At 41.6% G+C, this 14,254-nt stretch overlaps 1 protein-coding gene across 1 annotated transcript; it reads left to right on the top strand.

Annotated features, from left to right (window-relative positions):
* Positions 1-1,796: 1,796 nt before the first annotated feature.
* On the top strand, positions 1,797-9,121 carry NMUR2 (neuromedin U receptor 2). The gene is made up of 4 exons (XM_008501648.2): positions 1,797-2,516; positions 6,142-6,226; positions 7,742-7,867; positions 8,862-9,121. The coding sequence occupies exons 1-4, from the start codon at positions 1,797-1,799 to the stop codon at positions 9,119-9,121; spliced, it is 1,191 nt and encodes a 396-aa protein (XP_008499870.1).
* The last annotated feature ends 5,133 nt before the right edge of the window (positions 9,122-14,254 follow it).

The following is a 14,254-nucleotide window of genomic DNA, read 5'->3' as shown; positions in this document are numbered from 1 at the left end:
ATTATTGACCAAAGGAGGAACCTGGAAAATACATGTAGATTCATTTGTTGTATTTTCATTACTAAAGTTGGGCAAAAATGAAGTGTCCTGTGTCTGCACTGACTTGAGATCTCCAGCTGCTCCAGGCAGAGAGGTGCCCTCCTTGGTATTTTGTATGGTAGTCATAAAACACACTTCTTATTCAGATATCATGCACAGCCACAGAAAATCTGCCTGAAAAGACCTTGATAATTGCAAAATGACTTGCAAGAGGGCATGGAAAGGCTACTGCAGATCCAGCTGTTACTGTAGTGCAGCTCACTCCTCCAGCCTGGAGGGAGAGAAAATACATAGAATCTATTTATGCATTTAATGGCAGGTTGAATGTTACACTGAATATACTTAGAAAGACAAGGACTCACATTCCAGCTGCTATAGTGAACCAGTATGTCCAGTCTTAGGTTAGCAGCCAGGGAGACCCAGCTAAAGAGTCAGAAAAGATCTATCTACCTATCTATCTATCTGTCTATCTATCTATCTATCTATCTATCTATCTATCTATCTATCTATCACATAGATAGGAAACCCAAGGAGCTCCTTCCCAAAGGATATTAGAGATGTAAAAAGCCTACATGTCTTCAAGGAGAACTGGGAAGGTATTTAAAAGTGAGAGGCAGTGAGAGGTACCTGGCAGACAAATTACACCTTGAACTGAAAAAATCCCCCCAAACTAAACCTCAGCTTTTGCACCTCTTCAATTTAAAACAGCTGAACTTTTTTCTGGGTTTCAGAAGATGCTATCCATGCATTTTGATGTTCTCTTGTGTTAGAGAAATTCAGTAAGAAATCAAGGAGCTAAATGATCTATTTTGACACAGCCATCATCCTTGCGGGATACACGTTTTTGGCTCAGAAAGCATATTTGCAGAATGATTGTCATTCAGGAAGAAATAAGAGTTTATAAAAATTCATCTGAATTCAATCCCAGAGGAAAGACATCTTTGAAATAATACAGTCCTTAGAAATACTCCCAAAACAAGGCTTTCTAATATGGGATTGGGTTCCAGCATACCAGGAAACTCAGCAAATATTGTGCTATCCACAAAAGGAGCTATTAAAATCCTAGGTCAGATTTCAGGAGAAAAAAAAACAAACAAAACTCTAACAAATACAACAACAGTGTTTTTTAAAAAGGCTGAAGCATTATAGTAGCCTAATTTCACATAAACCATTATAAAAACAGGTGGCTTTGCCATGATCAGACTGTTTACAAGCACTTGCAGCAGAGATCTGAAAAATAAAACTACACCAGATGTTTTATTTTTTTTTTTCTTTGTGGCTCATAACAGGATCTAGCATCAATATAATTTTGTAAAAGCTTTTTGGACTGAGTTTTAAGCTTTGTTTTTTTCTTTTTGTGTGTCTGGTTTAACACCCTCTGATGAATACAAACATCTTGTGGTTTGTCTCACATCCTCTGTATTTCAGAAATCCCACATTTCTGAGCCTGTAAATGCATCTGCTACAGAAGCTGATACAAATAGCTGGAACCACTTTTCTTACTCTGTAATCTACTGCACTTAGGGAGCCAATGAATATGTGTGAAAGGAGGGGCTTCTGGCTAAGGGACTCCTCGCAGAGGAACAGCTGTTACAGCAGCAAAACCTTAACTAGAGCCAGGCAAGCACATTCCCATCTCTCAGTTGCTTTGTGCAACTCCCCCCTACTTTCTCTCTCTGTAAAAAGTGAGCAAACTAGCAGAGAGAAGCTTAAAGAACACCAGATCTCTGTTGTGAAAGATTTCAGAAGATCCAGGGATGGCTTGGATCAGCAATATCTCCTGGTTTAATCACTTTGCGCTACATGAAGAACATTTCAGAAGGTACTTGAACAGCACTGAGGATTACTTAGCCTTCCTATGTGGGCCCAGAAGGAGCCACCTGTTCTTGCCCATGGCTTTGGTGTACACCTTGATCTTCATTGTTGGGGTGGTGGGTAACTTCTTAGTTTGCCTGGTCATCCTCAAGCACCAGAACATGAAGACCCCAACCAATTATTACCTCTTCAGTCTCGCCGTCTCCGACCTCCTGGTGCTGCTTTTTGGGATGCCGCTGGAAGTCTATGAGATGTGGAGCAACTACCCCTTCTTGTTTGGGTCTGTTGGTTGCTATTTCAAGACTGCACTCTTTGAGACAGTGTGTTTTGCCTCCATCCTCAGCGTGACCACAGTCAGTGTGGAGAGATACATTGCCATCCTCCATCCTTTCCGTGCCAAGCTGGAGAGCACTCGGAAACGCGCCCTGAGGACCATTCTGGTGCTCTGGGTCCTCTCTGTCCTCTTTGCCCTCCCCAACACGGGCACCCATGGCATCATGCTGCAGTACTTCCCCAATGGCACCCTGGTTCCTGGCTCTGCTACCTGCACAGTAGTCATGCCCATGTGGATCTACAACTGCATAGTCCAGATCACTTCCTTTCTCTTCTATGTGATGCCCATGGGGGTAATAAGTGTGCTGTACTATCTGATGGGGCTAAGAGTAAGTCCTACTCCAACTGTGCTCAGTGTTTCCTCATCTCATTCTTCTGTGTTTGTGTCTGCATGCATCTTGTAAGTCATTGCACCTTTTTCTCACCCGTTTTTGCTAAAAAAAAAAAAAAAAAAAAAAAAGCTGAAGTATTTCAAACCGCTGATAATAGGGATTCAAGAGCTGCTTTGGTGTAATTTCATTCTCAAAATAATATAGCTATGTTGAGGAGTAATTTACTCCATTCTTTTAAAAAAAACTTACCATCACTGCTGCTCACATTTGAATGTTATTTAAACATCCTAGCCTGTAGACTGATTCCAGCCTTGCAGAGGGACTAGAAGAAAATAGACTAAAAGGAAACTGTAAAAAGAATAAAAAGGAGCAGGCTAGTGATTGAATCTTGTGCATTATTTGTTTTCCCTCTTCTTGTGACTGGAAATTTCATTTTATTATTTTATTTTTCTCCTTTTGTGGAGGTACTGATAATATTCAGTTGTTAAAACCCAGAAAGTTGTCATAAACTGAAATGCTACCTTCTTGCTGCAGCTAGGAAGATCACCAATCCTTTCTTTATAAACTGTGGCATAGCCTCACCATAGATTTAGGCTACCTTAGAGCTTGTATTCATTCTCTCTTCTGGAATTGAGACAAGTTTTACCAAGTGTTCATTATTTAAATATATGAATAAAGCTATCAGTATCACAGTATTATAAAGCTATATAGTAAAACACTGGAAGGCACTGCTAATCACAGAGAGTAGGTGAATTTTCTTCTCACACATTACATACATTTTGAAAATATAAATTCTATCTTATTGCACTGAATATAATTTGAAGCTTAAAAGGCTCTGTCTTATCATGCAATATATTAGTAGAGATGAATAAACTTACCAGATAATGTGCAAGAAATTCAATGGAATCTGTGCTGGTGTAGCTCTCATTTTGTTGTGCTGGCTGATATTTACTGCTCTCAGAGCCAATTTTTCCTTACCCGGAAAAAGTCACAAGGATTACCTGCCACAAATCCATAGCACACAGTCCACCTTGGAAGCAATGGATGGGTTAAATTATCCCCACATCCCAGCAGCTCTCGTGGGGTCCTTACACAGTTTCAGGAAAAAATTTTGCAAAAAAATAAGACCTGGAGGGAGGAAAAAGTACTGAAAATATAGCTCTGTGAAAAAAAAAAAAAAAAAAAAAAAAAAAAAAGAAAAATAGAGAAAAGCCTAAAATTAATAAAAAGTCTGGAAGACTGCAACAGCTTCTGTTTGTGGCAGCAGATATTCCATTTCCCCACCCCAAAAGATACATTAGGTACCAAATCAGAATTGTTGCCCAGGACTGCTGTATATTCACAGATAGATTCAAGTTGTTGCTCCTAAGGGCTGCAGTGTTCAGTATCCATGCAACTACTTTTTTGTCCCTCCAATTCAGATTTCAGATTTTGAACACCACCCATCCTGGATATTAAGCTCTAAACTGCAGTAGCAGAGATAGCACCATTTGTTCAACAGAAATAATACAAATGTATATATATAATTTTTTCAAGGGAAGACACTTTTTATCTACTCACAGAGGATGAAATCTGTGAAGCTTCAGCAACACCCAGGAGCCTCCTGAATGCCACATATTGTTTGTTTATAGACTGTAGTGAAAAAGCTCAGGGTTGATCCAAAGGTTGTATGACAGCTCAAACTCAGCAAGCAGAGGTAAAGACTTCCCAAGTCCAGGCTTCATGGGAAAGCATTTCCTGGCCAAAGCTTCTCCCTCAAACTTTGTTAGTGTTCATGAGGGCCTCAGAATGCAATCCAGAGGAAGCACGTGTGACAAATTACCTAGCTGAGAGGGTGGCTGAGGTGGGTCATACAGGTGTGAGGGGGCTGGGAAGCCAATTTTATGCTTCTTGCTCCAGACACTTTTAATTCTCTTACAGTGAATGAGCAACATTCATCTCCAGGCAACCTTCCACAGACTCACACATCCACAGTGATAAAAAAGTAACCACTGTCTTGGTTGGAGTTCTCCCTCTGTCAAACCACTGGCATAAACTCAGGTTACAGCCTCTGTCATAGACTTATTTCTTTTTATTTCTTTTCCCTTCCCATTAATCATAACTCACTGTTTTATTCAACTGCAACTGCTGACCAACTCTTCAACCTGTTATCACTTGAGGCTAAACAGGAGCCTTGTAGCATCATCAAAATGACAGGAGAAAGAAAAGTGAAAAATAGAGATACATATGTCTCTAGTTTATTACAGCATCAGGGCACTGTAGGTTTTGGAATAGGTTTTCCCTTAGGTTTTGGAATATGCCTAGAATAGATTACTGCTGAAACTGAAAAATACTGAAGGGAAACCAGGGGTTTTAATCCATCTGAATAGACATTTATCACTAGATGAGTTACAAATCAACTGTCTCTTTCTTAAGCACCTGTGACTATGATTAAGAAGTTACAAAGGGAACGAAGTAGAATGCAGGAGGCTGAATTGCACTATCGTGGAATATAATTCAATTTCCATGTGCTTCCCTTTTAAGGGTTTTATGCAGAAACAGAACATTGAAAGCAGGTTTCCTCTGATCATCCTTATAAAATGTACTGTTAACTAAAAATCAGGAAGCAGTCACAGTGTAAAAGGCATAGCACAACTTGCATGTTTTCCCAAGATTTTTACAAATCAAGATCAATTCCAATCTTTTCCTTCCTTCCTGCTATTCTTTCCCGTGTAATTAAAAGTTTTCTTTCTGGTTTCACTCTATTGAAAAAAAGCATCACTCCAAATCTGTTGGCTAATCAGTAGCTCTACTTTGGGAAGCTGGGTCAAATTATGTACTCTCCAGAGAGGTTTTCTTTTATAATCAAAGCACTTGTCCTGATTACCCTGGGTCTTTCATCACCAAAGCACAAGTGCTCTTATCCTAAGCATATTGGGGAAGCATTTCAGGGAAGATCAGGTTATTATTGATGCTCAGTTTTTTTAGAAACCTGGAAAAATTACTTAAGAAAAAAACCCACCTTGTTATAACCAAGCAGGATGTGGCTGGATCTGTCCATGTCATGCACAGCACTGTCTGCAAGGGAACATATATGGGGTTTGTTCATTAGATGGATTGAATATCAATGAGAACAAACACTCAGGGCATGAAATAAACTCCCTTCAATTCTACAGCAATCTTTCCAGTGATTACAGCTGCTTTTCACTGAGGCCTCTCTGTGTATTTTTTGGATCATTGGTTGTACTTAATTATGAGGAACCTTCTTAGGAAAACAAACAACCAACATTTTGATAGATGATAAATGCTCAGCAAAATGCTGTCAGAATTTAACAAACTGTGAACCAAATATTGGCTCATTGAGAAAGGACAAGTGGGAAACTGATATACAAATTTGCTATACAAATTTGCTATACATATGCAGTCTCAGATACTTAAAGTCTGCAGCTTGTTTTGAACTTAAAGCTTCAATGTTTCCCTAGACTGAAACTGAAATTTAAATGTAGATTTAATCTCAGTGAGTCCTGAGCTGCCCCTGATCTTGTCTTCTCAAACTACAACTATAAAAATATCAAACAGGATATGTCTGGTGAGGATGTCATCTCCTGCCTAAGATCTTCTTCTCTTTCCCTCCTTTTGCCAGCTGAAAGGAAACAAATCTCTGGAAGTGGAAGAAATGGCTGTGAATGTTCAGAGAACATCCAGGAAATCAGTCACCAAGATGTTGTGTAAGTAGTGAGCCCCTCTTTGTTCTGCTTACCATGGAGAATGGGATGACCAAGTCCTGGAGGTTATCAAGCAAATTCAATGAAAATGAGTTATGAGATGAGTAGCTGTGATGGATGGAAAAGGGAAAGGGAAAAGGGAAAAGGAAAGGGAAAGGGAAAGGGAAAGAGAAAGGGAAAGGGAAAGGGAAAGGGAAAGGGAAAGGGAAAGGGAAAGGGAAAGGGAAAGGAAAGGAAAAGGAAAAGGAAAAGGAAAAGGAAAAGGAAAAGGAAAAGGAAAAGGAAAAGGAAAAGGGAAAAGGAAAAAGGAAAAAGGAAAAGGCTTATTGCTGGTTTATCTGTGTTTACAAGGCATGGGAGTGAAACACTCTGGCTATCAAAAGATACAGAGCAAATTTTACTCCCCATCATGAGATGAGGTCGAACAAATACACATGGCAGATGCTTGCATGGCAGTTCTCTAATATCCCTCATTCCAAACCTGGATCTTGCAGCCCTTTAGTGAGGACTCCTCTTTTTTCAGAGTAAAAGTAGTCTATCTTGTACTCTTTTTTTTTTTTTTTTTTTTTTTTTTTGGGAAGGATGCTCATGTGCATCACACTACAAGCTTTTTTCATGAACTGGGAGGTCTTGTTAAGCCATATGCATCAGGTGTTGCTGACAACCACTTAGACCTTCCCAATAAAAAGTAGGATCTGGTCAGACCTGCACATTGTAAAGTCGTCAGGACAATTTGTGCTCCAACATCCCTGAAAGCACCCAGATCACCTCCTAATTTAGAGCAGTCTTTAAGGCAACGTGCACCTTGCTACTGAGATGGTGTTTATGCAGAAACAAAGATTGCCTTCAATATTATCTGAAACAAAATCATTCTTTTTAGGCAGCTTAAGTCTCCTCCTGAACTAGGAAACAGTACTTTGAAGCCAGCCAGATTTTCTGTGCCCTGTCACTGGGACCACAGATATTCTTAGGGCTCAAGTATGGAATGGGTTTTCAAGAGTCCTTACTAGAGCAGCATGGGCCAAGTTGTGCATAGAGACAAACCCTTTTTCTCTCATGCTGAACTGTGCACTCAGCCTGACTTAAAGGCCAATGGTTCCCATGGCCTTATCCTGCTATACAATGTCCAAATAGCATGCAGGGGAAATTAATTCCAAGCCACAATGGAGTCAGTGTGTCCCAGGCAGCAAAGATGAATCCCAATGGCAGACTCTTCATTAGGCTCTGTACTTGCCACAACACGAACCAGCAGTTGCCAGCTCTGTTTGAATGTCACTGTGTGTGTATGCACTGGGTTATGCAATTCGGAAATCAGTGGAAATTTTGTGTCTTTATCTGCTAATGTTTTCAGTGAGCACTACAGGAAGCCAGAGAGGATTGCAAAGTTTTGAAACTATGAATAAAATTTGTCTATTTAGGCTTTCTGCAGCTTTTGCCACTATCTCTGTTCTGTGCAGGCTATTAAACCATATACTTCTATAATTGACCAGTTTTTCTTCTCCCCTTTCTCCATGCTAGTTGTCCTTGTGATAGTTTTTGCTGTCTGCTGGGCTCCATTCCATATAGATCGACTTTTCTTCAGCTTTGTTGTGGAATGGACTGAGCCCCTGGCTAATACATTCAACTTAATTCATGTGGTGTCAGGTAAAGCTTTCTTCTTCCACTTGCACAGAGGCTGGAAATAAAAAATAATTGCTAGCAGTTTGCTTGAAATATGTAGCAGTTTATTTTGTAGGTGACATGAGGCATGCAGGAAAAAGCTTCTTGGGATCTGGAAGACGCAAATGAGAATTGTGCCTTAAATAAAAATGGCATACAAAGTTCTGCAGCTTTTAAGATCTGGGAGTTGTCCAATACAGTTGTCTGAATATTCACAAAGAATGAAAAATACATATATGTGTATATATATATATATATATATATATAAAATACATCACTGCCATCTGCTTTTCCTTCCTGGAAAGGTTCAGAAATGAAGTCTGCTGTCATTCAGTTGCATTTGATATATACACAGCAGCAGGAATCACCTTCCAGAGGGTCTCAGACAAAAAGGAAACCTTACCAAACCAAATGGCAAGACAAAAGACTTACACAATGTTCAGAACTGGGTGATGTAACCAAATATTTATGGCCCTGTCAACCCTAAAATTTAGGCTTTTTCAAAGAGGACTCTTATTTTTAGTCTGCCATGGGAAAAACTGAATGTGGCCATTAAGCAGCTCAGACAAATCCAATCTTGTGCAATTGTCCTGTTGTACAGTAAGAAATGAGCTCCCTTGGCTGGAAGTTCTCCTCTGGCAGCTTTGACAGAGGCACCAGCTGTGCAAATCCTGCTGTGGGGACGTGGGCAGTGCTGGAGGCAGGTCAGTACAGCACAGCAGAGAGCTGGTTCCTGAGCTTCTGGAGATAATGAGCTCCAGTTAATACTCTGTTATTTTCTTTTCCCTGTGTGCTGCAGTGCCTGAGCTAGCCTTGGGGACACATTCTTCTGCATGGGTGGCAGCAGGCAGAGATGTGCTGTCACTGCTTCCACACTTGCACACAAGCAGGCTATGAAGAGATTTTCCTATTCTGACAAACTGTTCCACACAAAAAATGAGGTCTCCTTCTCTCCTCTTCCCCACCTTCATTCTCCTAGGTGTTTTCTTCTATCTGAGCTCTGCTGTGAACCCCATCATTTATAATCTGTTGTCCCAGCGTTTCAGGATGGCTTTCCTCAGTGTGATCTCTCCTTGCTGCAAGCACTGCACCCCCAACCATCCCACCAGCAGGATTCCTGCCCAGCAAAGCATCTTTGTGGTTGAAGACCACAATCTCATGGACTCTGCAGAAGACACAAGTCTCCCTGGAACCCACAGGACATCTATTAGCAGTTCTCAGCTCTCTACTGGTGTGTGACTTGCCATGTGAGGCTCCAAGTGAGAATGAAGTTCAGGAAAATCACTGCTTTAGTTTCAGAGGAATGGCTCCCTTGTGCACCTCAACGCAGGGCTAGCCACCAAACTGGGCTAAGACTTGGCACACACTGTCACAGAAAATCATCTGATGTGTGTCATCAAGGGGCTGGGACTTACTTAACACAGTCAGAGCGCACAGAGTTATCAAAATGAATGAGAACATTAGTTACTGAAAGATGATACACTGTATGCATGAAGACTTATTCCAGCCTGCTCACTGGGGACAGAGATGACATTTCTTGCTATAAGAGGAATGGGTTGTGCTCCTGCTGCATTGAGCTCTTACCTTGTTTGCCCCAAAGTCTTCTGGTTTCCTTCTCACTCTGGGACTCCAACATGAGGTGAGACCTGGGGGCCACACAGTAGCTGCTGAATCACCTTTCCCTGCAGCACAAGTGGAATATTTGCCCCTGTTTTCTGTAAGACCCATTTTACCAGCTGCAATCTTGAGAAATAAGCTATGGTAAAAGAGGGTAACAGATGCTCACAGCCCTGGAGAGGAAAGGCAATTCCTGCTCCCTGAAGACACAGCTGAAATACTTTGCCACCCCCAAGTGGACACTTGAGTTTTATCAGTGACATTTTTTGTATTTTATGTACAGTTTTGTGTTAACATTTTTCCTCCACCAGACATTAAAGTGTGTTTTCCCCCTGGATTTGCTGTGCTGCTCATCTCTTGCTGCCTAGGTCCCTGCTCTCCTGCCTAATCCAGGGCACTGAGCTCTGGAATTCCAGAGGCTGGGAACCTCCCGGGCAGAGGCTGTGCAGGACATTATCCTGTGCATCCCTCAACCAAGCTCAGGGTACTCATGGGGTTATCCTGCTCATCCCAGCTGCATTCCACTGAAAGCATCTTCTTCTTTGTCCTAGCCACTCAGGCAAAGCAGGGGAGATTGTGTCTTGTGACATACTCACATCCACCATATGATGGAGACATTCTTCTGCAAGATCCTGTGGCTCTTTGAAGACATCACGCATTTAGGACCAGACAGCTCCCTCCTCCCTTCATGGCAGAATTGGTACCTTGGCTGCAAAGCTCAGGGTTATTAAATGAATCCTTCTGAGGTGAGCACAGGGACCTCCAGTCAAGGTTGGGATGTGAACCTGAAGGACAAAGGTTTTGTGTGATCTTAAAAAAAATGGTCTGAGGAACATGAAGTGTTTGGTGAGGAAGGGCAAGCGATGGTGGGGGAAGCATGGGGGATGGATGGGGAAATTTTAGAAGAGAAATAGTGAGAAACAGATGACCAGGAACTCACCTCTAGTTCAGAAATAATTTCTTTTGCCCTCTAGGGTGCAGTTTTTATGACATTTAATTTGGCATCAGTAAGAAGTGACACTCATAAACAAAAATTACTGAGCTTTTTTGGCTAAACAGCAAAAGCAAAACATCTAGAAAACATCTAGTCCTGCACCAAGTCAAACCTGTCAAGTGTTATTGAGAGAAAAACTTCAAAACTCTTCTAAATTTTGGGGGAAAAAAAAACAGCTTAAATAAATGCAATTTTAAATCAAAATTAAAAAAAAAAAAAATGTGGGCTAGCTTGAGGCTGAGAGCTCCAAGTTCAGGTCCCTGTTTCTGCACAGCTCAGTAACCCCTCATCCCTGAAGAGGATTATTTTCTCTAGAAAGTAGTCAATTCACTTGGTCCCTGAAAAGCAGACAATGTCCATAGGAGGCTCTTTTCCCCCAAAAATCAGTGTTTAAGTTATTACTCTGCTCTGATACTTACTTGGCTGAATTTTGGAAGCTGGATCCAAACACGAAAATACTGGGGAGATGAACAGAGAAGTCATGAAAGCCCAGAGAATTAATTATTTATACGTTTAATGGCTTTTTATAGCTGGGTGCTGAAAAATCTTGACAACTGACTGAGAAAAAATGCTTTTCCAAGAAGGTGGAGAACAACTCACTTTCCCCCCAAAACAATCTAGTGTGATAAAAATATATTTATTTGAAATCAAGCTTGACTTCCTAGACAGAACTGTCTATTGATTTATTTCTCTATTTCCCTTTCTCTCTGGGAAACTTAGAAGTGTGTGTGCAGAAACTGTTGAGTTCAGGGGCAATGGTCCAGCAGTGTGAACAAAACATGGACAACTTGAAATGTGTTACAAGGTAGCACTTAAAGGAGAGAATTTTGTGAGTGATATTCAGATCTAATGCCAGGTTCAGTACTGGAAAAAACATCATAGAATCATAGAATTGGCTGGGTTGGAAGGGACCTCAGAGATCATCAAGTCCAACCCTTGAACCACCGTTGCGGTTGCTAGACCATGGCACTGAGTGCCACATCCAGTCTCTTTTTAAATATCTCCAGACACGGAGAATCCACTACTTCCCTGGGCAGCCCATTCCAATGTCTGATCACTCTCTCCGTAAAGAAATTCTTTCTAATATCCAACCTAAACCTCCCCCGGCACAATTTAAGACCGTGCCCTCTTGTCTTGCTGAGAGTTGCCTGGGAAAAGAGCCCAACCCCCCCCCTGGCTCCAACCTCCTTTCAGGGAGTTGTAGAGAGTAATGAGGTCTCCCCTGAGCCGCCTCTTCTTTAGGCTGAACAACCCCAGCTCTCTCAGCCTCTCCTCATAGGGTCTGTGCTCGAGTCCCTTCACCAGCCTGGTTGCCCTCCTTTGGACCTGCTCCAGGACCTCAATCTCCTTCCTAAACTGAGGGGCCCAGAACTGGACACAGTACTCGAGGTGTGGCCTCACCAGGGCTGAGTACAGGGGCAGAATCACTTCCTTGGACCTGCTGGTGACGCTGTTCCTGATACAGGCCAGGATGCCATTGGCCTTCTTGGCCACCTGGGCACACTGCTGGCTCATGTTCAGCTTCCTGTCAATCCAGACTCCCAGGTTCCTTTCTGCCTGGCTGCTCTCCAACCACTCTGACCCCAGCCTGTAGCGCTGCTTGGGGAAAACAGAAACAGAGCACAAAACAGAGCAGACAGTTCTGTTAAGTTTATATGAAAATCATTTAAACACTACTGTGTTTTGAGGTTTTTAAACCATGTCTTATCAGTAAAACTAAATGGAGATTTCAGCTGCAGAGCTTGTTATATGTATCTGTGTGTAAAATGAAAATAAATATACTAGAATATATACTATTCTCCCTATGTCTGAGCCATCTTCCAGCAATACTTGTGATTCTTGTTTCTCCCTCTGATTTCACATGAGTCACAGAAGAAAGATTTCCCTATCAAATTAATATTGAAGTAAGAACAAAAATATAGTAATGAGAACAAAATAATAATCTTGACTTTTTCTTTCTACGATAACTCGAGGACAAATAAGGGGAAAGGACAAGAAATCAAACAACCAGGATCTTTGAAAGGATTAAAATTTCTAGAATTGGGTCCAAGCTGATGCAGTGATGGCAAATGTTCTTCAAAGTGAGTAACTGGGCAGCTTTGTCAGTCCCTTTCAATTTGTTTCATTTCTTTAGAAATAGGATAGTAGATTTAGGATAGAAATAGGATAATAGATTAGGAAATTCACATTTCAAATGAGCAAAACAAATGGCTAATAACTTATTCACCACAGAACACTGGAAGAACAGCATCCTTTACCATTTTGTTCATTGCTCTGGAGCTTGGTTCTCCCAGGACACCTGGACCATGCTCTCACAAGATGGGGAAATCCAAACACAGCTCTACCACTCATAGGGTTAGCAGCACAGGCTTGCAAGCTTGCAGTTTTCCTTCCCTTACTTTTATAGGAGTTGGTAAGGTCAGGAAAGATTTATGTCCTGCCACAGAATGTGCTAAAGGGCTGCCCAAACCCAACGAAAAGGCTCCATGGGGAGACTTTTTTCATGCTGCTGAGGACTGCAGTGCAGGTGGTACGGGCAGCACGGAGCAACTGCAGCAAAAAAAGTCCAAGTGTCACCATTTGGGGACAGAGAAGAACTCCCAAGCCTTTCTGTGAGAAAGAAAATAAAACTTCAATGCAGGAAGTTGGATTTATAGTTATTGTTGATTTAGCCACATACCGATGATAGTTGACTTGGTGAAATGCTACATGCAGAGGGTGGTTTTGAATGTGAACAAACTTTGCTAATAACACAAACCTCAGCTTCCCCCAAGCTCTGCACCACTGTTTCCTCCCAGCTCTGGTTACCTGCTCCTGCAGAAAAACAGATACAGCAACACATATAAATTTACATCACAACAGCAATGATAGGACCCTCCACCGGGACTTTGACAGAGTGTAACAATAAACCATCTCTCAGCTGCTCTGCCCTAACCATCTCTCTCTCAGCTCCTACATTAGAGAAATGCAAATCAGTTTGTGTTTCTGAGAACAACAAAGATGAATCAGGACATTGGTCAAGTGGGATCCTGTGTGCTTATCTTTGTCAGCCACAAGTCCAGGGTCTGAGTAGTGTGGGGTTCCCTCTCTCAGCAAATAACAAGAATTAGTGCCTAAGTTGGGTCTGAAAAATGGCAACCTACTGATTCCCAGGTAACCTCCTTTTCACAGCAAGGAGCACTCACATAAGTGTGAGCATCAATCTGCTCTTTTCAGGTTTCATTTCTTCCCCTATCCCCCCTCTCACAAGTCACAGGTATATTGAAGAACCCTCTTTCCCCTTGATCCACTCCTGTGTTTTTGCCGCTAAGAAATTCCACTGAGGATTGACTCTATTCTCTGCAACTTTATTTGCCAGCTGTAGGGTTTTCACACTGTATTTGTATTCCAGTCCCGATTTCAATTACCTGGCTAACCTTTTCAATTTTCACAGAGAGGGAGGATCAGAAAACAGCAGGTCCTTTATTACAGCTCACACTGGTGGGGAATGTTTCACCCCCCTTCCTTCCCCCATGTTTGCAGGAAAGCTCTGTCAAATTCAAACAAACTCATTGTTCATAACCTGTCTCTTTACTTATGCTTTCTGACTGTTAAGTATTCTGTTTCTTTCTGCAGATCTCTTTTCCATTCTCCCTTTGGTTTGAACATGCTACATTTTTTCTAATTTCTAAAAGCCATGAAGACACAATCTTGAGCTCTTATTCTGGTGCTTGACTCCAGTGGAGAATTCTCACCAGGGTCAAATACTGGAGAAGGCAAAA

This window comes from Calypte anna, chromosome 13, assembly GCF_003957555.1.
Source record: "Calypte anna isolate BGI_N300 chromosome 13, bCalAnn1_v1.p, whole genome shotgun sequence".
Classification (NCBI taxonomy): Eukaryota; Metazoa; Chordata; class Aves; order Apodiformes; family Trochilidae; genus Calypte; species Calypte anna.
The sequence above is the reverse complement of the archived record's forward strand: the minus strand, read 5'-3'. Positions and strand labels throughout refer to the sequence as shown.